Below are 27834 nucleotides of genomic sequence, written 5' to 3'. Positions count from 1 at the left end.
TCCACATTAATGAGCCACCCAAATGAAGCAGTGAAAACATCCACTTCTCCTGCCATGGGTGTGCCCCTGACAGACTCCTCAGGGTCAGAAACCCATCAATCTCTTTTCACACATGAGCTAATCAATTCAAAGAGGGAAGTGCCAATGAGCTATTAGATCAATATGGTGAAGTATGGAGATTGATCTTATCCCAGAGTGACTACATTAACAGACTCGTCAGTGTGACCTCTGCCCTGCGGCGCACATTATACAGGATTGCAAGTCTAATATCTGAATGAAGACCTCAGGTCATTGCTTTTAATAATCTGCTTGGCTGAAAGAATTAGAAGTAAATCTGTAAAGGGATGACTAATGAAAATACGAAGTGCCCTCTTCTCCTCTGGTCTTGGAACGTTTGCAGAAATCACGCCTGCTCTTCACAGCAACCAGCATCACTGTGTGACTGTCTCACACAGAAACCTGCTCACGCCTGGCTACCAGCATTGGAGATAGCAGCTGTAACACAACCAATGGTATCTGGCTCTCCTGCCACAAAAAGTATTGAAGGACACTGAATACAAAACAATCAAAAGCACTAGCTGTGTCAAAATCGATTGCAGTCTTAGGTGAATTACTCCAGCTGGTTTATGTCAACAGATACACAGATACGCAGATATACAGATCGAGAGCTGTACTGGAGTCCTGGTGGTCTGAATTATTTAGCTGGTCTAAGTGGGATCACAGTATCTGCCACTGTTGTGAGAACTGAGCACAACACTGCCACGTGCTGAGCATGCTGCCTATCAAGCAAAACAGTTCCAACACAAGGTCCAGTTCTGGGACTCAGTCTGTTTTCAGACCTCGGCCAAAGGCCAGTGACTTCAAGAGGAATCAGCCTGATCAGGGGAGCCTGGCTTTGCAATATTTAGGAACAGTACGTGCATACAATCCTGGAAGAGTTTCCTGTCCCTTAATCAACCTATGCTGGTAAGTGTCACCAGCTTCACAGGAAGTCTGCACATGAAGTGACCACAACTAATACTTAAGAGTAACCACGTAAGACCTCTTATTTTAAAGACTCATCATTTTGATAGTTTCAGAGATACTGAAAAAATGTACACTTTGCTGGTTCAAAGCATGATATTAATATTATTAATATTTTTAAAACCTCAAATAATCTCATTGCAATGAAATATTTATGTATGTAACACATTTTAATACGGTGTTTTTATGATACCAGACATTTTTATTGTTCATTGTATAATTGAATCAATGAATTAGAAGAAGGTTGCTAAAAATGGATTGATGCATTTTTAATGAAACTGAATCATATAACTTCTGTTATATCACTGAGAATAATGGCAGATCTATCAGGTTTAAACAGATAAAAGCTTTGTGAGTTTATCTGAAAGCCCACATAATGGCTCTCAATTAGTTGCGGACTAGAAAAACAGATTTAGTCATCCCACTCAGTGTTTTAATTCATTGTTTATATATATTATCTCTCTTCCACTCTGTGATCAGATCACCTGTCTAATCATGAAAATAGGAATCTGTTTAGCAGATGCATCTATTTCCAGTTGTAACAGGCTTCTTGAAAACAATGCTTTTTCAAAGTCTAGATGGAAGAACCAAGCTAGCCATACAAAACCTCTGGGAAACATTTGTGAACTCTTAGGTTAATAGACAGGAGAACTGCTGAGAACTTTGTACATCAATAGTGAGAATGTGAATGTTACAATGCTTGCACAGTGCAAATCCTTAATTAGCCCAGCAGCCTAAATTGTAAATACTTTCCAGGTAGAAACTGCTATGCTTAAAAGCACCCCAACAGAAAATTCTTATATTAGTATAACAGTGATCAAAATTTTAACACAGCACAAAATGTCATACAAAAAGTGAAAACAGCAGTTGCAAACCTGGCTCTGAATCCTACAGAAGATTATGGATTCTTTGCAATGTAGCATTTAACTTTCTAGTGTTTTGTAATGGATACAAAAATAGGTAATGAACTTTTGTATTAGTACAAGCTACACATAGTGTAGAGAAGAGACTTTGTAATGACACTCTTAAAAATGTATTTGAGCTTTTCAGTGGGAAGTATATTATCAAACTACTTTTAAAAAGAAAGGTTCCTCTGTCTTTAAGCAGAAATTGAGAGGGAGTTTATGCGTATGTACACAGGATGGTACACAGGAGTATGGTACACAGGATGATGTAGTATTGCTCAAGGACTAGTGTGAATTTTGAGAGACCACATAATTCATAGTGGTGAACCACAATTAAGTAAATCATGCCACCAAAATGTACATACATTTTTTTTTCTACTACTAAGTTGTGGTTTTAGCACCATGTCCTTTCCAAATAAACTAAACAGCTATCCTATAATCTAAGTTGTTTATATTTAAAAAGGTTTTGGAATTCTGCTATTATATCTGTCTCATAAAGCTAGGAATTTAGTACCCATCCAGTAGGACAGACTTCATATCAGCTGTGATTCAGAAAAACACCTTACACGTTTACTGAAGCATTCTCACTGACAGGAAGCAGATGCTTATATATTTTCACTAAAATTAAGATGATTCTTTTGAACAGGTGCAAGGGAAAGTAAACTTAGAGCATATACTGAACTAAAATACCATTTCCATAAAACTTTTTAAAATTCAGTGCCTCACACTCAACAAGTGCTAGAAGTAAATGCTGCCTCCCAATGGAAATGTGAAGTTTGTTTCCCAATAAAAGAATTTCTAGTCCTGTTGTTTCGTCAGATGTTTGGTCGCTTCTATAGTAAGAACGGAACAATCTTCATTATGGATTTCACAATCAGATGGTTTGTTTTGTGAACTGCAAAATGCAGTTTCTGGTGTAAGAAGGAAGTTTTTCCCCTTAACAGCTACTTGAAAACTAGTCAGGAATATGGGGAAGAGAAAATGGATTAGTGGTAAAGTTCAAACAAGATCATGAAGTTCATGATAAATACAATTTATCTTATAATTCTCCAACTTGCTACATAGCTCCACAACTCAGGACTGCGAGTATCACTACTAGACATAATCTCCCAACAGCCACATCTGTCTGGTCACAGAAACTACAGCTGCAATAGGGGTATCTGTTAGTGCATCTATTTACATGGGTGTTATACATCTGAGTACAAACAAATGATTCACGTTTTATAATCAACGAAACCTATCGCTAGCTTCTGTGTAACAAGAGAATGTGTGAATGGATCCTTTTTGTTAAAAACTCTCTTCTCAATTTGGGTTTGACCAGATCATTTTTTGAGGTCCCTTTCAACCCCTAACATCCTGTGACTCTGTGATTCTGTGAATTTCTCTGCCTGCAAGCAAGCACTTACAGGCAGAAAACGTTCATGAACACTTCCAGGACAAAATGATAATCTTCTGGGAAAGTAACAATAGAGTGAAAACACAGGTCTAGAATTGAAATGCTACCTCAGCCTCAACAGAATAAATAATAAATGCTTTCTAGGTAACTGCTGCAGCTCTTTTGATAACATATGTATTAATAAATTTAAAGTGTCTGTTGATTGACAAGTGTTTTGTGGCCTTATATGGAATTCCAGTAGCTAATTGTGAAAGCCTGACTTGATTCATCAGTTATTACATAAAGTGCCTATTGTATGCATAAACATAGGAAATCTCTTTCCCCTAAGTTACTGTCTAAGATAACAAGCCCAAAACTTGGCGAATTTGAAACAGAAAGGAATGGCACTATTACACTCTTATTGCATATTCAGAACTCCCACTGAATTTATCAGGGAACACAGAATCAGGAGCCCGGATGCTCTGACTGAGTAACACAGGAGAGGCAGTACATGCTATGTTGTATTTGTTATGCATGTAATATTGATTTAACTCGTTCTTGCTGGTCACGTTTCAAATTCATTTCATGTTTAGGAGGCAGGAGAGAGGAGAAAGTATCCCTGGATTGATATTTGCAAGACATTTTTATGCCTGTTGAACACAAGATTATCTGATAAATTAATAAGAACATGGCTTTTGAGTGCAGGAAGAATAAGCCTTTGGAAAGGAGCAAGAGCGAGGTTTGTATTTGCTTCATTCCCCACCCCCTGTATGTAAAGATTGGGAGAGTATTACAGAACAGAATTGCTAGTGTTTATTTTAATTTGTGAGGTGCAAAGCACAGTAAGGTAATGGATAATCACCCCTTGCATTTAGAAAAGACCATGCTCTTAAACAGAATACAGCAACAGGGAAACTAGAAATAGATGTGACCAGACACCTGCTGACAAACAGTGACAAATCCCACTGACACTGCAGTGACCCCCAGTAAGTCAAGATTTAATTAAGGGGTATAATTAAGTCAGTGGAAGAGAACACTAATGAGTGGTGTTTTTTTATATGGGTAATTACACATAAGAATACAAAGTAAGTTAGGCCCCTAAATAAGTCATTAAAATGAGCGGTATCGAATGACAATCTTAGTTTTAAGTACTTCCTTTCTCTGCAATAATGCAGGTTGAAATAACACAACTCGTCAAGCACCTGCACACATCTGCTAACAAATGCTATTGTCCCAATCCTGCATGGCTTTAAGCATGTTGGCAACATGATCTTGCTGGCACAATGCACACCAGTAAGGCTAGGTATGCGTGGGTTTTCTGGGCTGTCTGTCATGTTTGCATATGTTCTGTACCATGCAGGGGTCACTTCAGCTCGTTTTCTAACAAATGCCATTCTGTTGCTATTCTCTTACAAGTAACACACCCTCTAGATTTCATTTGTCAAGTGTGTTGATTACAAGGGAGACATACATTAGAAACAGTTCCTGTGATTGTCAGCATAATCATAGGGCACCATATACCTTTGCAATCAGACAACAGGGATTTCTTATGGCAGTGCTATTTTATCCCTGATCCAGTTCTCTGGAATTTATTTTGGGAATCTTTAGGCAGTTGAATTATGAAATGGCTGAAATACCTGTGTCTGCATATCTGCTTGTGTTTCAAACAGAAAAGTATCGTAAAGTAGATTTACTGGACCAACATGTTAAACTGAGGTGAAAAACATCATCATGAATAATGATCACAATGATAGGGGAAAAAACAAATTTCCTATGGTCTTGAAGACTTAAAAGAATGCCTGTGCAGTTTGGGGCCAGCCCTCTGCCGGGATTACTCTATCTGCTCCCAGCTGGTAGCCTGCAGTTCATGACAGCCTTTTATCCATTATCAAAGCAACAAGTGGAAAAGCAGATCCTCCTGCCTGCTAACACTCCGCTCGGTTCTCTCTGTAGAATTTCTGCTTCTAAATCTTTCCTTTTAACAAGTCCTCAGATTTCCTTCCTACTGCTGCAGGAGACACTAAATATGTCTCTCAAGTCTTTAGCTCACTTGTCTAACTTAAACTCTGCAGGACACTAAAGGATGAGAGAATAATTGCGTTACAACAGGACATCTTGTACAGGAGCTGACTAAAAGGCAGAACGAGCCTGGTCCTGCTCACATTAGAGTGCTGGCAGTTTAGCCATTTAGTTCAGTGATGGCAAAATCAGATCCTAACTGTTCAACTTGATACCAATCTAACACTTCAATTACAATTTCAGACTGAGACATGAGTTAGGCTTAAATTTAATCTACTAACCTACCAATCTGCTTATGTAAAGTACAAAGTTTTACTGTAACAAAAGCAAAGCAAATTACATTGAAACTTCTGCTATATGTACTCCACTTTGCATTTTTAGTAGCGTAGGAAGAATTTTAAAATGTAGAACTTGGAGATATATAATTAATGAGAATTCTTTCAAGCAAAGTCTACCCACTGAAACTGAACAGCTTTTTGTTACTGAATCTAAATTAATACTCTCTATATAATAAAAATATACATTGCATGTTCTGTAAATCATGCTGTCATAGAGTAACAGGTCTTAGAAACACAACCCTGTAAGTTACTATAGGTATATTTTTAAAATCAAGGTGACTTACAGTGTTACATAGACTACATTAAACCATCAGATATGTTAAGGGGGTTTAATTGTTTTAGAGGCTTTTGCCACCAGGGTCCTCCGTGCACAGCTAGGTGCCTCCTTCAGCCAGGCACAGTGAATGGAGCAGGGGCCAGATCCTGCCAGTGCTCTGCCTTGTCTTCAGTCCTATTGTCCTTAGCAGAGCAAGACCTCTGTATCTAACTACTGATTTAAGCCAAATAGGGTTTTTTAATGCATGTGAAAGCATGGTTTGGCTCTGGGTCCTCTGACACTTTGCTAACATGTAGGCAGTAGCGTCTCATTTTGACAAGCTACCCTGAGGTAGTTTTTCTGGATATGGCCCCAATAAACATAATCTGAGTCACTATTTTATATTTTTCCCTCAAGTTGGAGTCCATGCCAAAACCCTAACGGAACCAAAACACAATAAAAAAAGAGAGATTGTAAGAACTATGCAAACTATTTCCCCTGTTTTTGTGTTTCCACAGGCATGTGCCACTTAAAACCACAGGGTTAGGTGGAGTGGCTTCTGCCTGGGCTGTAGAGGCACAGAAGGGTTAGGTGGAGTGGCTTCTGCCTGGGCTGCAGAGGCACAGAAGGGTTAGGTGGAGTGGCTTCTGCCTGGGCTGCAGAGGCACAGAAGGGTTAGGTGGAGTGGCTTCTGCCTGGGCTGCAGAGGCACAGAAGGGTTAGGTGGAGTGGCTTCTGTCCGGGCTGCAGAGGCACAGAAGGGTTAGATGGAGTGGCTTCTGTCCGGGCTGCAGAGGCACAGAAGGGTTAGGTGGAGTGGCTTCTGCCCGGGCTGCAGAGGCACAGAAGGGTTAGATGGAGTGGCTTCTGTCCGGGCTGCAGAGGCACAGAAGGGTTAGATGGAGTGGCTTCTGCCCGGGCTGCAGAGGCACAGAAGGGTTAGGTGGAGTGGCTTCTGCCCGGGCTGCAGAGGCACAGAAGGGTTAGGTGGAGTGGCTTCTGCCCGGGCTGCAGAGGCACGGATGCATGATGGGTCCCTGACATCTTCTTCTCCCCCATTTTCATCCCCGCCGGGCCGCCCCTGCCCAACCGCCTGTGAATGAACAGAAGCCGCCTTTCATCCCCCACTTGCCCGGCGCTTCAAAAGGAACTACCCAAAATAGCAGCCACAAAAATCCAGCCGCCTGCCAAAGGGCCTGCACACGTCCCATTCTCACAGGCATCTGAAAGGTTGGAGAGCTCAGCAAAAATTTTATGTACGGGAGCAGGCCCAAGGAAAACTCACACGCCATAACCAATTGTGGACAGAGGATCATCTATCAGCAGACAAATGCAGGAACTCCAGAATGTCTCTCCTCAAATGAAATAATATATCTTTGAAAGCCAATGCCCGTTTTAGGCCTGAGGCCCATATATCAAGCCTGAGAGGCTTGTGGATACGCTCCAGGGCCATTAACCTTCCACCTGTTTCCCCTTGTCCTTCAGGATGAGACCCTGCCCTTGATTTTACTCCCTTCCCCTGTTCATCTTCCGACAGAGTGTAAATGTAAAGCAGAGGGCCTGCGAAATAATTCAAAGGCAATGGACCAGGGACATGGTTACAAATCTCTGCCACTGGCACTGTGACTTATGCAGGCAGTTTGTCACACATGAGCCAGGTGACCTCTGTGACATAACAGAGAAAAATATCGCCCGAGATCAAAAGATGAGATTCAGAGCACTCTAACTAACTCTGGTGTACACAGCCTTGCTACGCAGTGGCCAAGAGTTTCCTCTCTTAGGAACGCTGCTCGTTCTGCTCACTAGCAGGCAGGCCACAGTCCTGCTAATTTCAGTAACCTCTTCTTCTCTCATCTCTATGGAAATCTTTCCGGTAACCTGAACATCAAAATTTCCCTACTTCTGAAGCCCCTCTTTTTCAAGAAAAATAATTAAATTGACAAGGAGAGACAGCAAAATGCCATTCAGCATACAAAAATTAACACACAAAAAGCAGTATTGTGGAAAAAGGTGGCCCAGCCATTTTTTGAAATGAGTCTCTGTTTCAGTCTAAGTAATACTAATAATTTTGTATGAGCACCTGCTATCTCCACTATTGCAATGAGAAGTCTCCCAAGTCTAAAATATTTGCCATGATGGTTAAAATAAGAGTAAAGTTAGTATTAAAAACGACTTAACGCACCCAGATAACACACATCCGTATTCATCCATATTTTACAAAGAGATGTACTACAGAACCAGAATAATTTGAAACAAAGCCTAATCAGATTGATTTCTTCAAAAAATCTTGAAATCATTTCTAAAGCTTTGTGCTGCATAAGAAGTTTTCCAGCTGTTTTGTACATGCAAGACTTCTTTTCTAGGTGCAGATAAAAGAATAAGGCCTAATACAGTGTTTTTCTTTCACTCCTCATAACCTAATGGTATGTTTGGTATGGACATTTAATTTTGTCTATTTCATAAATTAAAAAACAACAAGCACTAGTGTCACAGTATTCCTGGCATGATGATGAAATGAGAAATACTACTGTAGCTAGATCAGCCTAAATCCCATTCTAATCCTAAATCACTTTGGCACTTGCCAACATCTAGTTGATGAAAAACTCAGTTTAACCCATGAATGTATACAAAAATACACATATACAAGCACACACATAAGAATTCATCATACTGCTTACAAGTGTCCTAAACATTATCTCATCAGCTCCTTTATTCTGGAAAATTTTGCAGAGTTCAACCTTTCACCCAAAATCATCTGAAGAGGTACTGTTTCACTATGGCAATATATCTAAATTCACTACATCTAAAACTATAGAAAGTTGAACTATGGATAGGACTTGAAGCTAAATCATGCAGTAGTTATAAGGAAATGCACATCTGAAAATAATTTCATGTTTCCCATTGACTGAAGCCTGATGCATAACAGTAAACGACTCTGTTGCAGAGGATTGCAATGGTAAACACAATAAATGCAAAATTAGTGTTACAAAAAGATTACTGTGCATTTGTCAAAAGAAGAGAGCTGTTTGGTTTTACAGTGCTAAAATATTTTGCTCTTCTTCGGCTCACATGTTTTTTCTTAGTATCTCTAAAGAAAGCCTGCCAAAGGTCTACCAGCAGCGAGCCACTACATGTAAGTTTTGTCACTGGTTTCGGTGAACTCCAATTCAGATCCCAGTTGTCTTCATTTTTCAAAATACCTAGAGTGTTGCTTTTTCATGTAAAATCCAAGAGTTTTGGCAGTCAGATCTGTAGCTCTCTTTGACACTCCTACTGAATATATTAATTTCTATTTATGCCTGATTTCATTTAAGCTTTCTGCATTTCCCTTTTTAAAAAAATATATATATTTGACATATCCCTGAAGAAATTAATATTTAATGTAAAGAGCACCTAGTCCAATCCATTGCCTGTTACAGTAAATATGATCTAGTGCATCTGTTTTTGTAATATTAGTGAAATCTGGAAATCAAGTCTAGTTACCACATGCTATTCTAATAGAAAATTTTGCACATTTGAGTGTTTGATCAGTTCTGAATGCCCAAATGGCCTATTAGAATTTTCAAGGCATAAAGAAACTACTTTAAAATCGTATTGAATGTATAAAAATACCGTTGTGTTTATAAACATTATAAATATATGCTCAAATACATAGAATAATCCTAAATAAATAGCAACTTTACAAATACATCCTCAAATACATAGAATACACTCAAATAAATATAAGCTTTACAAATATACACCCAAATACACATGGAATTATTTTTCTCCTTTGTGTGCCACCATGTGCCTTCTATGTAAGCACCTACTGAGCATCAAATCTTTTATAAGATGAAAGGTTACAGCACAATGTCTTGTCTTGAGGAAAAAGCCTTAAATTAATTGGTTGACATATCACACAGACACTACAAGTCTGGTTAATTGTATTTTTGAATGCTTATGCCTCCCTGATTCGGTCACGTGAAACAGAAGAAAACAAGGAGTATTTAACATTTTAAAAATAATAATTTTGGAACATGAATCATTCCTTACATTCTTTTCCAGCTACAGACAATTTCTGTTGGGAAAAGTGCCACACAGTATCGACAGTGACAACAAATTGTATTGTCCGGTGAACATCTGTTTCCGACTCCCACACTGATATTACAGGTTGGATACTTTTGATTCAGTCTTCACAGGCTGCCCGACTACAGAGGAACTGGAAATTACTGGTATGTTCAACTTTTATTATTGGAACACAGGAAAACTTTATCATCATGCTGGGAAGTTCTGTGTGTTTTGAAATATTGGAAGGAGGGTTATGCTAGCGCAGAAACCCTCTCGCAGTGGTTCTTAGGAAGAAGGAGAAAAGTGGCTCCTGGTCATTGTATCTTTCAGTATATGCAGGTATGCAAGTCTGAGATGAAAGTCTTGAAATGGAACAGTGTTTCTGTTTTCAAAATGCAAGGTTTGATGGTGAGGGTTTGGGTGGGGATGGCATTTTCAATAAAATCAGTGGCACTATGAAAAAAGGACCAGATTCTCCTGATCTTGCTCAAGATGTAGTACCATGTCCCTGTACAAAATATCTCTGAAATTCAAAGCAGTTTCTATAGGGCAGGAAAGGCTCAGGTTTAGTACAGGTTGCAGGACCTAGCCCTAGAAAATGTCAGTCTCAAAGAAAGATCTGATCTTCTCTAACTCGTCTTTATTGCACCAAGTCACTATGATACCAGCTTACAGAGAAAGGCCAAGGTAACTAGCTAAAACTCTTACTGATAGAAAACCTGAAGGCAAGACTGAGCAGCCTTTTAAAAACTCAGGGGAGTTTGTGAGAATGATCTATGCCATTCCCCCACCATCCCCACCCCCAGAGTTATGCCACCCTTTGTTATTCAGCCTGGAGAAAAAGGTGAAAGTTCCACTTTGGCTGGCACAGGGAAGAAATGAAGATGCGTTCTCGACAGGCTCTACATGCCTCTTTGATAAAGCTCCAACTCCTGATCTGTAAACACACCAGCCAGTGCTGGAATGAACTCCTGAAAATGCTGCTCTTTTACAGAGAAAGAGAGAGAGAGAAACTCTACTGAAACTCCAATTAACACTAATTAGAGTTGCCAGCATGCAGAGGAATCAAAGGCAAAACATGTAGAGCCCCCACTGAAGTCAAAAGGAGAAGGATATGCCTTAAAGGAGAAGCATGCAAATTAAAAATATAAGCTGTTCGGCCTCACCAAATGAGCTAGCCATGTAAACACTGACACCAAGGTATAACCCTTCCTACTGGGAATACTCACCCTGAAAGTTCATTCTTACTCGTGAGAAGGTGTTGTCTTTGACCACACTTGCAGAATGAGAAACTATCTTGTGAACAACAGGTCCAAAACAAAGTAATTGCCATGTGTTTATTTCTGCTTGAAACCATCAGTATTGTCGTTGCTATTGTTAATAGTCTTGTTTATTCACTGCATTACAAACAAGGTCCTGTGTTTTCCAAGTCCTGAATCAGAAAGGTAGTTTTAAGTGATTCTCGATTTCTCAAAGCCTTAGAAAGTCTGAGTAGAGTCTTTGCAACTTAGCCAATATTCAAAACACTGCTGGGAGATTCTAAGTCTCAGCTTCAAATGTAGAAAATCACCTGATCTTTCTTGTCGTGAGTGCAATATGTACTTATATATGGACTAACCTAAACAATAGTCCAATAGTATTTGTCTGTGAGTAGTGTGCTTTCTGTTTCCCTCTCTTCTCTCCGTATGTTAACAGATGGAACATCAGTGATTTTGGAGTGGTTACAAAAGAAGCTATGTTCTGATGACCTGTGTATGAGCTACACAATAGTTCTTGGCTTCCACTAGCATGCTAGATGGCTTGAACCACCTAAATTAGTCCTGCGCCTCCCAGCAGCCTGTCTACTACATCCCTATCATCTCCCACCAATTATTTTTGATGTCAGTGTTGTAATGCTCTAAAACAGACAAATGGGAGTAGAATTAGAAACTTTGGGCAGTTATCACCTGTTTTTCTCCCTGCATGTTTTTGCTCTTACCTGAAGGAAAGTTAATAGTTTGGTTTAACTATCTTTGTGGGTTTACTGTGACTTTTCAGGAGTAGCTAGATGGAAATGAGACTGCTGGCCTGTCCAACTCACCACTCTGAACCTTTTTCTCAAAGATTTACAAATTTTCCCAAAAGAGTTCAAAAGGAGTTTAAGGGGTTGGCACTGAAACGCACTGGATTTGAAGATCTCTGTGGGGTAGCTCAGTGGAGCTCAGAGACAGAAACATCTGTAGTTACTGCCTGCTATATAGTGGCTGTGGAACTAACACTATTCCTAAGAGAAAGGAAAAGAGAGGAAATAAGTAGCAACAAGGGCATTTAGAAAAAGCTTGTAGCAAATGAAAGAACTTGACACACAGAGCTTTACAGAAGCAAACAGCAAACTGACAGATGTTGTGAGTAAAACCAGAAATACAGTATTCAAGATCTGAACTTGCACTTCTATTTCAGACAAAATTTTCATTGGCTTCAGTACAGTTTTTTTCTGATCAGCAGTGCAAGACTGGCCCATGAGAATAATCTGACTTATGTTGAAACTTACTATATGGAAGCCTGTCTTGTTCAGCTCTCTATTTAAGGACAGTCCATAGTTGTAGGCACACATTTATTTCCTTTTACAGGGAATTTTGGTCATAGCATGGAGATAAGGATGGTTCCCACTACTCTGTTACTGTTTTCTCCTCATACCTTAAAGGGGGATGAAGTAGATTAGGGGATGACTAGACAGCTCTGTCTCTACCTCCCCTGAAGTGCCAGATTAGCCCTCAGACTAAATAAGAAGCTGGTACACAAGGGCTGCAGCAAGCTGCTTCTCAAGTCATGGGGGATTATGACTCAGCACCACCCGTCACTGTATCTGCTCATTATTCAAGACAAATTGCAAGCCTGCAGTAAGTATTCCCCAATAAATACCAAAAGGTATCCAGATGAAACAAACAGCCAGTGCTGACTGTAACACCAGAATAAAGATACAATTCTTCGTCACATCCAGTGATGTTTCCTGTATTCAGCAAACATGCCAGTAAAAGAATTTCCTTGGCATACAGACAACCTGGAAATGTCCTTTTAAAAATCAGTTCATACCAACAGGACTCATGAGCTAGCTGGAACCGTTTCCTATGCTATGGAAAGAACATTTGAATAAGGTTAACCAAGACATTTCACCCTCCCAACCTCCCCCCTCCCCATCTATTTCTGGATGTCTTCTTTTGTTCACCCTTTGCTAATTATAGTGGCCTTGCTAAGGTGATATTTATAGCCTTAAAAGACTTGCCTAACTTTTAGAACACTTTATTCATGTATATTTCCTGTGTTTATTGTTGCCTTTACTCATTTTTTAAATTAAATTCACCTGATCCAAGATTTTATTTAGCAACAAATATCAAAGTAAATCTTCTTTCAACAAATGCAAGAGCTGTATTTAGATGTAAAAAAAAAAAAAAAGTCATTTTTCTATTTCTGAGTGTCTGAAAACAAATTTTGGGTTCTTTCCCTCTCCAAGTGATGAGTATGACAAGCGATTCCAGAATTAGACAAAAGGAAATTTCTTTTTTGTCACCACAATGTGATTATTTGGTTTCTTACTTTACTCATTTTTTTTTTGTCTGTAATGATTGCTCTAACAACTGGGGTGTTTCCAAGACACAGTGTTAAATATTTTCCAAGACTGCCCTGACATTTATCTAACCACCTATAACTGAACTTCTACCAGTTACAAAAGTAGAAAAAAGACATTAAGGATGTCCACCTAAAAATTACAGCTTTGCTTTCCCAGTGGCATAATATTTTGTCTACTTAGTTTTCCTTAATTGCTCATAAATCTACCGTTTTATTTCTTCTGCAGTTGCTCTCCAAATGAATCTGTAGTGATGCCAATGGCAACAACTTTCAAGCTGCTGTCTCAAAACAGCAAATAATGAACATGATAAGGAAAAAATTGGTGCATGTCTTTCAACTCTACTGAAAGTAGATGGATTTGGGGGAACATTCAAGGAAGGCATGAGACTAACTGGTGGCTCCTGTTTCAGCAAAGACCCTGTTTCCCTGCCAGCTGCCATCCATTCAGAGACACACAGGCAGAAGTGAGGGCACTGAACCTCTGTGTGGGACAAACCCAGGCAGCGATGGCCCATTCAACATGCTGGTGTCCCCACGCCTGTGTACATATCTCCATTTTACACACAAACACTGCTGCCTAGCAGGACCAGTTAAGAGACCCACTTCAGCCCACTCCCAAGGGTGACTCCCTCAGCCCTGTTGCCACCCAGTCTGTACACGTCTGGACCCGAGGGTTGGGGACACATCAGCCTCCCCTCCAGCAGGATTTGAGTGCCATGTGGGTACAGAAACAGGGGCAGCAGAGTAGCTGCCCAGGGGACAGTATCTTGCCTTGTGTATCACCTCAGACTGCCCACCCACATCCCTTTTACACAGCAGGGTCAATCTCAGGTCAGGGAGAAGGAAGGTGTGAGAGGCAGAGCCACAGCCCTGGAGTTAGCTGCTCTTTTAGGGTTTACTCCCAGAGCATACAGGACCCAGCTCTTTATCCTGATACAGAGCCCTGAGGGCACCTGCAGGCACTAATACGCTAATAGCCCAACCTGGCCCCCACCCATAACACCACTTAATCCCCAGCCTCAGCCTACCCTAGTCTGCTTCACAGGTAAACTCTCTTTGTTGCCAATGTGCGTCCTTGCCATGTTCCTCTTTCAAACCACACCTGGTCCCTGGGCTCATGTGAGGAGGTGGTGGTGAGGTGGGCCAATCCTGCTGGCACCCCTTAGGGTCTGCCCTGCTTTGAGGAGCTGGGCTGAGGTGACAGGGGCTGCAGCACCTGTCTGTTTCTGTGGCATGTAGAGAGCAAATGTTTCAGATCAATTTCACAATGTGGTAAGACAATGCCTTCTGATTCAGCCAACGTTAACTGAATAAACTGTGCCTTTTATTCAGAGGTGGCATGAAACTTCATCCATTAGAGGTTTCTTACTAGGAAAAAAATAATCAGAAAACAGTTCAAAGTTGTTAGATTTCAGTTTGCTTTTAACTGCTCTTTCCAGTCAGATGTGAGAGAAGTGAGAGAGATTAAATAGTTACTTTACATATCACTTTACAAAAAGATCTGTAAACAGAGTACCACATTTTGGACCTTGCCTCTGCTTTCACGTTGGCTGTAACAGAGTTCAGACCAAATGTTTATCACTCATTTGGATGCTTCCTGAATCGCAATCAAGTTTAAACTGATTCTTGAAACATTATTTGCTCGTATCCCAAAACTCTTTGTCAATAAATAGGTTGTTATGTTTTAGGAGTCTGAAAAATCTACTTGTTAATGCATACTGGCCAAACTTTGAAGTAGACACAAGATAGACATTTAAATGCATTCTGCCTCTTTTACTCTGTTTTAATCTCCTTTGTATAATAATTTTCAAAATGAAATGGAAAAGACCCAAGCCCTCGAGTACGTTCCTGTGTTTAAAAAGCTGTGTAGTGCACCCAACCTGTTTCTGAGTGGTCTTGCAATTACCAGAACAATTTGAAAGCTCTCAGGTTCTGCCTTTTCTCCAGTGATGAAGCTGATGACTGAATCTTGTGCAAAGCATCTCATTGGTGCTACTCTACAAGCAGTACGCAGTTATTCACTCTCCAAGGTTTTTGTCTTGCTCAGATGATGTGCTTCTACATGGCTGCCACTTGGCTAAACTGGTTGTTTCATTAAGCTATGAATATTCAGCTCTCAATCTTTATTCATAAATCACACTTTCCTCTGCCTTTCTTGTAATTTGTCAGCATTTTACAGCCCTAGAACTGAGTGGATTATGTGAGCTCCACAATGTTGTATATACAAGGATGTTAATCTCTATGAGATTATAGGATAACATGTTTATAGTCTAGAGCTTCAGCAGGACCAATAGGAAGTCTGTAGGTAACTTCAGTGTGATTAGGATTCATCCTTACTGTAGGTGACCCTGAAGACTAGAGGTTAACAAAAAGACATCCCTAAATCTTAAAAACCGTGATAGATTTATAGAGGCAAACTTTTAGTGCAACTAGGAACCATTATATGCAACAGAAATATCATACAGGTATCATACAAATATTCTAGATCTTTATGAAACAAGTTATCTTCCTGTAGAAAGATTTATTGCCTGGCTGTAAGAAATGTCATAATTTGCAGGAGGGAAAATGGTGCAATTTTGAGGCAGAAACTTGCAAAAAAATGGAGTTCTTTGCAAGTGAAGATCTGTCATTCTACCAACAAAACAGTGACATTCTTAAGCAAAACTAGGAAATACAGCTATGATTTTCCAAGAGAATGAGGTTGTTTCATTCTTAAGGCACAAAGCTCTTTCCATCATTTGATAAAAAAAAAAAATCCTCACAGCAGATAATGACAGGTAAAAACAATGATCTGGAAATAAACCAGATTATGCTAACATGGCTGAGCATTCACTGTTCACTTTCTTAGCCAGTGCAGCAGTCATTATTAAAATTCACTTTATATCTTTGGACTAGCCACAGCATGCAAGACCTAAAGAGCACTGTTTTTATTTTTCTCCCCTATCTTGTTCTACAGCAACTCGATACACTTTTCATAATCTACCCAAGTCACCTTTCTACTGTCACTGTTGATGATTTTCAAACTTAAATTGGAAACTTACACTTTGGGGGGGAAAAAAAAAAAAAGACAAAAAACTGTAATGTTAAACTTCTGGTTTGTGTAACATATGCCTTCACAACTCACAAATGAACATGCAAGTGCAGTTCTTGCTTCCCATCAAGGCTGCAGTGTCTGCTTCAGGCCATGTGGCAGGAGTGGCCATGGCTATCCAATTTCTCATGTCCATACTGCAGCCTAGTATCTCTCTGCTTGTCACTAGCATTAGGATAGGCTAGATAGCTTAGAACTGTTACTTGCTCAAATTTTCTCTAAGTAACAAAATATTGTACCAGTGTGGTGGCTATTAATGGCAAGCTGGGTGAGTTTTGCTACAGCGAACTGGTGACTACAGATCCACTCATGTGTAAAGTGCCAACGTTTCAAAAAAATACCTACATGGAGCATGGTTCTTAGTCTTATGATGATGCTGAGTACTGGGGGGTTAAATGAAAAAATGACCAAATCTAGAGTGACTGAACTCAGTCTTCTGCTATCAGAGACGACAATACTTCATGGCAGAGTAAAAGTGAAATATCCAGCTTCAACGTGCAAAGCGCATAGGAGAATGTCATCTTTCTTCTTACCCCTAGAGAAAGTGCCAGAGGCTTAGCACTGAACAAAATGTTTATAAAGGCTGCAAAACGTCACGCTCACATGCTGAAACAGAGCATTTAGTCACATCCTTTGTTCACAGGTGAACCAGAAGATCATGAAGTTAACTTCTAACAGTATTCCCCAATAAGATTCAGCTGTGTGGCACGTATAATCCCCTGCTTCATTTAACCCTGGTTTCTCTGCTGAGATTTCTTTCTATAGCCATGATTTCACTCTTTGTGAAATTACATAATGATTCTAAAGCAGAAAATTACTTATTTGGGTAAAACAAATACTTTTCCCTTTCCCCCATGCTTTCTTTTTTAAGAAATTTTTTTTTCAGATCCAGATACAGTTGAGACAGAGTAAAAACCAAGAGCTACACATGAAAATGTTAACTAATCTGATTACTGATATCAAGGGAAATCCTGGACCTCAGTTTCTGGCAGCTTCCGTGACTGAGAGAACATTGCAGAAGTTTTATTTCATCAGCTATGTTAGTTACATTTCCTGTCCTGATAAACACATACTACAAAGTCCAAAAGCACTTCAAGTTATCAAATTGACTTTGATTACTTAAGGTCTAAATAACATATCAACCTTTCATCACCCTGAAAAAGAACGTTTAAGGTATGCCACTGCTGGTTTTTTTTCCCTCAGAAAACAAATGAACAATTTTTTTTTTTAATTAAAAAAAAGGCAAACACCTCCTGTTTTCCTGTTCTTTGCTAATTGAGTTTAATAATCGGATTTTGGTACTATAGCTACTTATTCTCTATGCATTTTTAATACTTATTTAGAGACTGAACTTTGACATTAAAGCTGATGTGTTGAGTATTATATTGCTACATTTGGCTAAATAAGTTTAATGGAAAAAATCAAGAAAGTCCAGGAGTTCTGTTAATCTCATCCACAGAAAGTTTGCACTGCTATAAGAAATAATGTGAAACTCTGCTAATGCAGTTGTGCTTTTGGGAAATATGTAAGATAAAACTAGGCCTCCACTAGCTTATTAGCTGCCAAAACATCTGTTTTGCCACCTACAGTCGAATTTCTATATGATAGTGTCCTTTTGAGATATGTGTTTAAATCCTTGCATCTCTGAGGGCCACGTTTGCATCTAGTATAAGCATGGACAGCTTTACAATTACAGCAAGAAATCTGCCCCAGCACCCGTACAGTCTGACATCAATGGATGGCCAAAATTTGCAAACTCAGTGAATTGTTCTAAGATGAGCTTCTTTAACGTGAAGTACATCGACTCTTCCTGCAATGATTCACTAAATGGGCTTCTGCTCACATAGTACTTTGACCTCTGACATCCTCACTAAAATAGCCAAATAAGTCAAGGGAATATTTTTCCCTAAGTCACAAGTCCTTTAGTGCCCTTTTGCTAACTATCAACGTTTAGTTAATTGTTGGATCCTCAGCCAGGATAAAGTATCCTCAGGATTATTCTACAGCACAGGCTCTGCTTTCTTCCTGCCCCAAACAGAGGCTGCTTTCTTTTATAGGTTCAGGAACACCTAGCTTTGGAAGTAGTTGTTGAATTTTCCCTGATGCAGGCTGATGAGGAAAGACGAGTCCAGTGGAACTGTCTGCATCCTTTGTTAGGGCCAGGTAACCTTTGGACTCTAGAAACTCTTGCAATATTTTCTTTTTAGCTTTGTACAAAGACCTTTCACCTGACTAAGACGACTGGCTACAAATCTAGCATCCCAGGGCATTCCTAAGTTTTCTTAGCTGAGGATAAGATGGATATATCTTAGTTTTATATTTACTGAGCTTTCAACAACTCCAGAATAGCAAACAAAGGCCTTCTTTACTACTGCTCTTAGTACCATCCTGAGCTTACTGGGAGGTTCTCTCAGTATTCTTATTTCACCTGCATAAGAACAACTATACTGAAACATTTCTCGTTATGAATAAGCAAGTAAAAAGCAGTGTCAAATCCCAGAATCTATAATGTAATTACTAATTACAAAGTATTCTGACTTCACAAGGCAGATAGGTACGTTTAAGATTTTAGCAGGTGTTTAATTTAAAGTTACTAGATTGCAGCTGGCTGCTTTGAATCTTCCTCTGACATTACTACTCAATCTGACTAGTTTGCTTCATTAATATTTCCATGAATTTCTGATACTTAACAGGAAGATGGGCGAATTTGCTTGTTAGAAAGTATAGGCATCAGCTCCCAATTGCATACCCAAATTCATACACAGATCACATCCTGTAAAATGTAGTGCATGCTGAGAGCAGTTCTACCCGGTCAACACTTTCACCTTTCACTCTTCACATGCTCACACGAATATCACACTCCAAAAGGTGGGGAGCAGGGAGCAACAATTTGTAAAGCACCAAGTGAGATGATTGTGGTAAGTGTAAGCTGATAAATACTTAATGAAATATGTTTGTTAACACATTTGCAGACACATGGAAAGAAAAACAAACAAACAAGCAAACAAAAAACTTTAAAACTGTAGTTCACTTGTGGGTTTTTTGTTGTCTTTAGGGTAAATATGGCCTAAAGCACCCATGGACTGGAACAGCATTTTTTTTAATCATGTCCTGCTCCCTTTCAGTCCCTTCTGAACTCTACTAGCTATGTAGCTCTAGGTTTAACACCCTCTTATATGAACTGAAGAGACAAACATGTAAGACTAAATTTAGAAAAAAGTAAAAGGATAAAGAACGGGAAACACGCTGTTAAGTAACTCACAACTAGTTGCACAAAACATCACTTACGACAAAATCACGATGAATTTCATGCAAACCACATTTATAATTTTATAGTCTTTAGCTACTTGATTAATTTAGAAATCTCTGTCATATCCTCAGGTGTTATTTTTATCCCTTCCCCACAGATATTCAAGAGCAACCTTACAAAGATGCTTCTGCTACATTGATTAGAAGGATCTGAAACCATGGAGGAATAAGGAGCTGTGACAAGAAAAGGTTTGGAAACCCTTTGTTTAATTCTGATCCTCTTCTCTCAGCTGCAAAGAGATGATGTTACCTGGTGTTGTTAATGGTGTAGAGTCTGATCTAAGCATTTTTAGTACCTCTGGTTTTTGAAGTTGAGAGGCTTAACATTTTGTTTAATTCTTATCCTCTTCTCTCAGCTGCAAAGAGATGGTGTTACCTGGTGTTGTTAACAGTGTAGAGTCTGAGTACCTCTGGTTTTTGAAGTTGAGGCTTAAAATTTTTAGCATTGTGTGTAGTCTGGTCCCTAAATATTGGCTGTGGAAGGCTTTTCAAGTGTTTGATTAAGATTATGGAATGTTGTACAGTTTAGCTGAGCTTGCCGTATTGAAAGAACAAATGATCTGGATCCACCAGAAGGAATGAAATTGTCTAAACTCCTCAGATTCTAAGATGTAAAGAGCACAAATACTAGAGAAGAAAGTGGTGCCTTGTAAAGATATGTGAAAGTCAGTTCACTAGCCAAAAGCTGTATGTAGTAGTGAATTTCTGGAATGTCTGTATTTCTAGAAGTCTCTATATACATGGTAGTATATATCTAAATCCAGAGCCAGGTGAAGTTGGTTCTGCCTTTTCATGAGACAAGCTTCTGCATCTTTTGTGTCCATACTGGTAAAGATATATTGGTTGAAGAGTATCATCCAGACTGCGGTTGGATGTGAAGACCATCTCTAAAATTGTTTCCAGTATAGCATGCTGAATACTGTTTCATATATCTGCCTGTTGATGAAGCCACAGAGCCATAAAAAGTTAATGCTGTTTTCATATCTGCACTCAAATCGTAATTAGAATTTTAAGGCAGGTCATAATGCCAAAATTCTTACACTGAAAAGTATCTGATTCTCCAAGTCTCAGTGATTTATTGTTTTTCAAATTTTACTTTTTTTTTTTTTAAACATACTTACTCCAGACTAAAGTAATCATCCGTGTGTGGGTAGAAAACTCTGGTTTCTCTTGGAAATTTAATATATTTGCAGTTTGACTTTTAAAATTATTTACAAAGGGTAGCATGGCTTATGGCTTACTATAAAGTGTAAACAACTAGAGAGCAAAGAAAGATGTGACAGTCTTTTCCTCTCTTTATCCATTTTCCTCTTCTCCTTTGAGCGAATTTTGTCCCTTCTTTCCCTTTACGTAGACCAAGTTCTTAATGCTCCTGCAACCATTCTCATGAAAAACTGGAGAAGCTGGAGTTATGTATGCAACATACAGGTTGCTTTTCTTGTCATCAGGCTTTCTTTCATGTGTCCACATTATCATAGTTAAAACAAATACTGTTGTGGCAATTATCCTAATTGCAGGTTTTTAATGGGACCTCCCTTCTGTGCTCTTGATTCATGTAGATTCAATTCTAAGTGAACTTCTACAGTAACTGTTGTATTTGGATTTTATTAATTTATTATGTTCCCTTAACTCAATAGTTAGCAAGAAATTGTTTATGGATTTCAGCATCAAGTAGTTGTGGCCAAAACATCTGTGTAGCAGGCAGAGCCTCAGTAGCTAGCAACGTAATAGGGAGATTCAGACATGATTCGAGTTCATCATCTTGAGATTTTTTTTTTTGAGACTAGAGCTGTTTTATTCATGCCAGAGTTAATACCTGTATCACAAGAGTGGTTAAAAGATGGCAGGTTATCTCTGTTGTCTGATTCCAAATTTTGGGGTTAACATTTCAGACCTGACCACTACAGACCACAAAACTGCCTTAACAAAAAGTCTGAGAAATATACATGGGGGAATTTCTGGCCACTAGAGAGCTGTGCATGAAGATTTATTGAGTGCTCCGACAAAAGTAAAAGCCTAAAGGTCACTGTAACCAGCCTAGATTAAAAGAATTCTCCATGTATCAGTGACAATGAGACCCAAAAGGAGTACTTAAGTACAAAAGTACTTAAGGTATCTTCTTCCTCCTTGCTTTCTGTTCTATGTATATCCTGCTTAAGATTCAGCCTTCATGGTTGACTAAATACATGAGAATGCACAAAAGAGTATCCCTGTAGAAAAGTGAACATTCCAAGTATAGACTTCTATAAGGAGCATCCAGAGATGGGCAGAAATGGCACTCCCCCATATGTTAAATGAGGTAATAAAGTAATTACATAAATGAATGGACAATGGTGTAACAGATGTGCTTACAACTCTGAATGCAAGCCCAACAGTGAGCAATAGTGACAGGGAAGGAGTATAATTTATGCAAGTCCCTGTGGAGGTTAATAACAGTTGTGATAAACAGTAAAGTACAGAAGAGCTGAACTGAAACTTTAGTCCCTTTACCACAGGTAAATACCAATTAGGTGGAAGGCAGCTACAAGTTTCACCTCATAATAGTCTGCCTACTTCAAGACAGATAAATTAAGAATGAGATGCTTGGGAGAAAATCACACCACAACAAAACAATGAAAACCAACAAACCATACTTTCTGGGGTGTTTTTCCTGATTGAATTACAAAATAATGTAAGATTGTTACCTACCTTAAGTTCTCTAAAAAAGATGCTACTCCTAGCCCACTCAACAATGGAGAAGAGGGTTTGGTCAGCCATTTTGCACATAAGTCCAAACGTGTTGAGCTTCTCGTGTTTGCTTCTGTTGGCTTGCTCCTGCTGCAGATACGCCATGATCTTAGCTTGGACTTGTGGCTCATCTGGCTCACATTTCAGGAGTTCCAGTATCAGGTGTGGAATACTTGCTGGTGAGCTTGTTTGATAACTATCCATGTAGGAGTAGCCCATTATTGACTCTGGTGAACTAGTGTAAGGGTCAGGGTACTCAGACTTGATAGCACGGTTTGGAAAATGGCTGTAGGTCTGGTAACCTTGCAAGCTGCCATGGGGTGGCATTGTCATGCTAATTGGAGAGGTTACAAAGGGGCTTCTGTCATAGTCTGTAGGAGGCAAGGCAGTATGGTTCAGAGGTAGGCCCTTGGAGGCAGAATGGATGTTCTGGATTGCAGAGGATATTGTCAGGTCAGTCGGCATTGCTTGGATCACCTGAGTCATTGCCTCCAGTTTGAGTCCATTTGCTCGGATAAGAGCTTTCTTCTGCTGCTTCAGTGCCCTGTCTCTCTTGTACATTGGTCCAAACTTGTTTCGACCGCCACGCATTCGGTCAGCTCGCACAGCTGTTGGAAGAAAGGAGAAAGGAAATCATAACTAAAACTTGGAATCAGCATTCTGTAACAAAACATACATTAGGGCAGCAGAAAAGTGAAAATACAAGGTTTTTTTATTTGGTTGTTTTTTTCCCAAGTTCGAAGTATTATTCCTAAAGACAAAGATGATTTGGCTAAGCAAATATCACATGCATACATTACTAATATTGAAGGACTTGGTTTTATATTGATTAGGACACAGGGACAAACACAGTGGTTGGTTACAGGACTTTCACACCTGCTATGGGATCATGTGGAGATCTCAATGTATATTTGGGTTTATGTCAAGCTACTGTATCATTAAGAAACAAGAACTGATGTCCAGAATTTTTCTGAGATGTATCCAGTGGACCACACTGTCTCATTATAATCATTCCATTACTGCCTTCCACCCCAGCAAAACATCTGATATGTACATTATGAAATGTTCAGTTGTTACAAAAGGGAATATGTTTTTCTTTGCCAAAAGGAAATATTTCCTTTGATGATTCTGTTCAGGTCATTGTAAAAAAATGGAGAGATTTCTAGTTAGCTGAACAGCTCTATAGAAATGCTTAGTGGCAGTTGGAATGTGCAGAGAGAAAGCTGTCAGCTTGCTGCCTTCCATGCAGAAGGTAGAAGTGAAACAGAAACTATTGACACTGTTCTGGCTTGTAGTATCTCTGGAATTAGAAATAATTAAAACGAATCCACCTCAGCAGCTGTCTTGGGAGTCATTCTGGTGGTCTCTGTCACAGCAGTGTCTGTCACCATGGTATATATGTAAGGGACTAGTGAGGAGCTTTCACCAAGCCCACCTTGCCCAACGGCAATTAGATTGAAAAAGGAACCTTTGACAGCCTGGTGACATGTTGAGACTGCTGAGATTGCTGGAGGTTAAGTTCTTGAGCTTTTTATCTTAGGGATTAGTAGAACATTAAAAATTTATTATGAATGCTAGATACGCATAATACTGTACATTATCATAAGGACTTCAACGTTTAATGATTTTTTTTTTTTTGGTCCATGGTAATTTATGAACCAGACTTTAAGGCTATATATGTATTACTATCAGGGAAATACACATACAAATGTCACAAGTATTTACAATCATGGAAGCACCTGTTCTTTCAAATTCCTAAACAAAGGAAAAGAAGTTGTATGCATGTGTGGATAAGTATGCTGAAGTACATTTTCTAGAGTATCTTTCAAAGTACAGGCACTTTGCTTAAATTTGCAGTAAAAATACTGCTGCTAATATTGCTGTTGGACATCAATTTTAAACAAAATGCATGAAATTTAAAAGAGTGAAATCACCAGGCTGGTAAATGTAACTTTAAATCTGTATACATAGTACCCTTTCAGGTATTCTACGATTAGGAACTGTGAGCCAAATTGGATTAGCAAAGGCTTTTGTCTAACTCCTACAGAAATCAGGGTGAACTGCATGCAGCTGCAGAAGACAAAATTTGGTTTGGTATCATTGTCAGCAATTGAGAGGACTGAAAATGTATTTTGTCCTTACTCTTAACATGGACAATGAGAAAAGGATTCCAAATGTCCTGCTATTGTACTATTTGAATTTGGAGGAACATGCATTGATTCAGGATGTTTAGTGCAGTGTGACGGTGCTAGCAAACAGAACAGTACTGAATTCATCAAAGTGCAGGAGGATGATTCTTCTGTTTATCTTCAACTGTATCATCAGCTTTCCTTTACCAAACTCAGGTGATTGGGTCTTATCCTTTATGGTTCCCTTAATGGTTTATGGTTTCTATCCTTGGCCTGATTTTTCCTAGTTAAGTGTCTAGGGTAAATGTCACTTCAGTACAATTGCAAGAATGAGGAATTTAGGAGCTTGTCCTTGGTCAAGCAGAAATGTCATTTGCTGTGAAATATGAATTTTCATGTTTTATGTATCCAAGTCAGAATGAACTGTGTACAACTCTCAATTTGGAGTCAGTGATAATTTGCATTCAGCTATCTCAAAGGGTATGGTACACTTTTCATTGTTCTCTGTACTTGAGAAAGTGAAATGAAGCCAGAAAGAGTACTTCAAAATGCCTTATTCTCTTTCATTTGTAATAGCATCTCAGGTGTAACATCACAAAAATATAGGACACAACTTTAGAGATTATTTGGTTCCTTAATCTTAAAGGCAAGTCAATGTGAAGAAAACTCTTCTCTGTTTCTCTGTTTTCTGCTTTATTATCAGAAAAATTATATATTTATAAATCATATATATATATAAATCCTAGATAAAATATAAAGAAAGTCAAATCACTCTCCATAAGAATCACTTTTTTTTTCTAATCTGGACACCTCTTAAACATTTTGTGATTAACTTAAATCAAGCCTTTTAAAAAGCTGCAAAACTTCTATCTAGATTCATACACAAGCTTTAAAATAGTGAAATATCAAATTACACACATATATGAAAGCATGGATTATGGTTTTGACTAGTTGATAGTAATTTACCATTTATTCATTTTTTTATAAAGCACCAATTTCATTGAGCATACAAAGTCACCTTTTACTATCATTTCAAAGCCACACACACACACACAAATATATGTAGCATTTTTAAAGTGAAATAGCCAGTAGTAATATGGAGTCCTCATGGTCAATAGCGTAGTTGACAATATCAGCAAGACTATAGCTCTTACCTTCCAATTTCATTCCAACACTTAGGCATTTTTGAAATCGACAGTAAGGGCACCGTTTTCTCTGTGTTTTGTCGATCTGGCAATTCTGATTTTCTATACACGTGTACCTTTTGTTATTCTGGACCGTTCTCTTAAAGAATCCCTGTATGACAGATACAAAAGTTAGCCTGTTTTGTTTGAAGAGCAAGTTTCAGCACTGTACTTTATGGAAATCATTGCAACATTTTTTTTCCCCAGACAACACTCAAGCACTTAAAGTTATATAGTTTATTTTAAATTACACTGAGATGTAACCAGGAGAAAATCATCAGACTCCAGAGAAGGTTTTTCAGCATTAGTGCTGTTTTATAGACTTACATCAAAGCTCCGTAAGACAGCAGTCTCCTGTACCCCTAACAGTGGTAGCAGAAACAGTGAGACTGACCAGTTGCTTCTGTGTTCTTTAATCATCACAAAAATTATTTAAGCCTCCCTTTAAAACTAGTTTTTACAAGAAGTAAATAGGGACACTGTTGCAAAGACAACAGAAATACAGAGTACCTCTGACTACTGTACATCCCTCTTGTGCATGCTAGAAGAACAGTGAGTGCTTTTTTCTTCCTCATAGATGATTTTTTAAATGAAAATACAATCTAAGTTAATTTCCCCCTGCAACTGAATGTTTTAAATGGCATTGTCTTTACAAAGGCATTACTTGAATAACCATAAGAACTTTAAAATGTACATGACAAATTTGCCATTTCAGTCCTGTAGTACTGTGCAGATAAATTTTATCCTGCAAGACAGTAAGTTGCACTTACAAATATTTTTATTCTGGAAATTAGCAAATTATTGTAATCAAAGCATGTGTTAGTTACTTGACTGTGTGTCAGGTGAGCTCTGACAGCTATGGCTTGCATTAAAAAAGAAGTGCATGGTCATGATAATCACAGAAATTTACACTCCAATGTTGAAGGATGAAAAAAATCTTAAGAAAGCTGCCTCAGATTTTGTAAAGCTGATCTGTATTGAGGACACTTTCCCCACTTTATCATCCAGGAACAAAAATACTTTGAATGTACATAAATCAATTAAAATCAATATTTAGGACAGTTAGGAATGGAAGTTGTTCTAGAACTGTATCACTTCTAAACAGCTAAACACTTAAAAGCAGTAACTAACTCCAAGACAGTCCAAGCTGCTTCCATTTGTGCAGATGAGGTCTCTCCAAGACACTTCTAAAGCTTTTCATGTAATTTTTTTACATGAATGTAATATGAAACATACTAGAAATAAGCCAAATTATTACATGTATGTTTAATTATCATATTTTTACTGTACTTGTATATGAAGTAATTAGTACAGAACCTTGCAGCTTTCACAAGTGAGAAGTCCATAATGGTACCCAGATACTTTATCTCCACAGACTGGACACAGTTCCTCAAGGTCTTCATCGTAAGAGTAATTCACCATTTTAAACTGAGACACTGGGGAAAGGAGAAATAGCATGGTCAATTAGAATTTACATTAATAACTCAAATTTCCTGCAGTTGTTCTTAGTCGAGACAGAAAGCTCACTTAGGAACATGCCACTGCAAATTGGGGCGTGGGGGGAAGTTATAGTTTTAAAAACACGGCTTGCATTGAGACTTGCAACTTTTCATCATCAACAAATCTATGAGTGGAACAAAACCCCAACAGCTCCTCAGTTTTGCCTTCTAAATATTTCCACTTTCAGAGTGTCCTTAACCTAGTTCTTAGTTTATAGAATTGCAAACTAAATTAATTTCAAACCCGAAAATTATCAGGGACAACCTTTAAAAAAGCGGAGTGTCGATTGTGTATTTCAAGTAACTCAGTTAGTTTCCTTTAACGT

At 38.7% G+C, this 27834-nt stretch overlaps 1 protein-coding gene across 1 annotated transcript in view; it reads right to left on the bottom strand.

The window, feature by feature from the left end:
* NR5A2 (nuclear receptor subfamily 5 group A member 2) overlaps positions 1–27445 on the bottom strand; it is a 77416-nt gene extending 49971 nt beyond the window's left edge. The window contains exons 1-3 of the mRNA XM_054384092.1: positions 27327–27445; positions 25980–26121; positions 22658–23304 (exon numbers count right to left, since the gene is read on the bottom strand). Of these exons, the coding sequence (XP_054240067.1) occupies positions 22658–23304; positions 25980–26121; positions 27327–27431 (894 nt within the window). The 5' untranslated portion in view covers positions 27432–27445. The remainder of the gene's footprint in view (positions 1–22657; positions 23305–25979; positions 26122–27326) is intronic.
* Between the last annotated feature and the right edge of the window lie 389 nt (positions 27446–27834).

This window comes from Indicator indicator, chromosome 10 (assembly GCF_027791375.1).
Source record: "Indicator indicator isolate 239-I01 chromosome 10, UM_Iind_1.1, whole genome shotgun sequence".
NCBI classification, from domain to species: domain Eukaryota; kingdom Metazoa; phylum Chordata; class Aves; order Piciformes; family Indicatoridae; genus Indicator; species Indicator indicator.
This window is presented reverse-complemented; position numbering and strand designations above follow the sequence as displayed.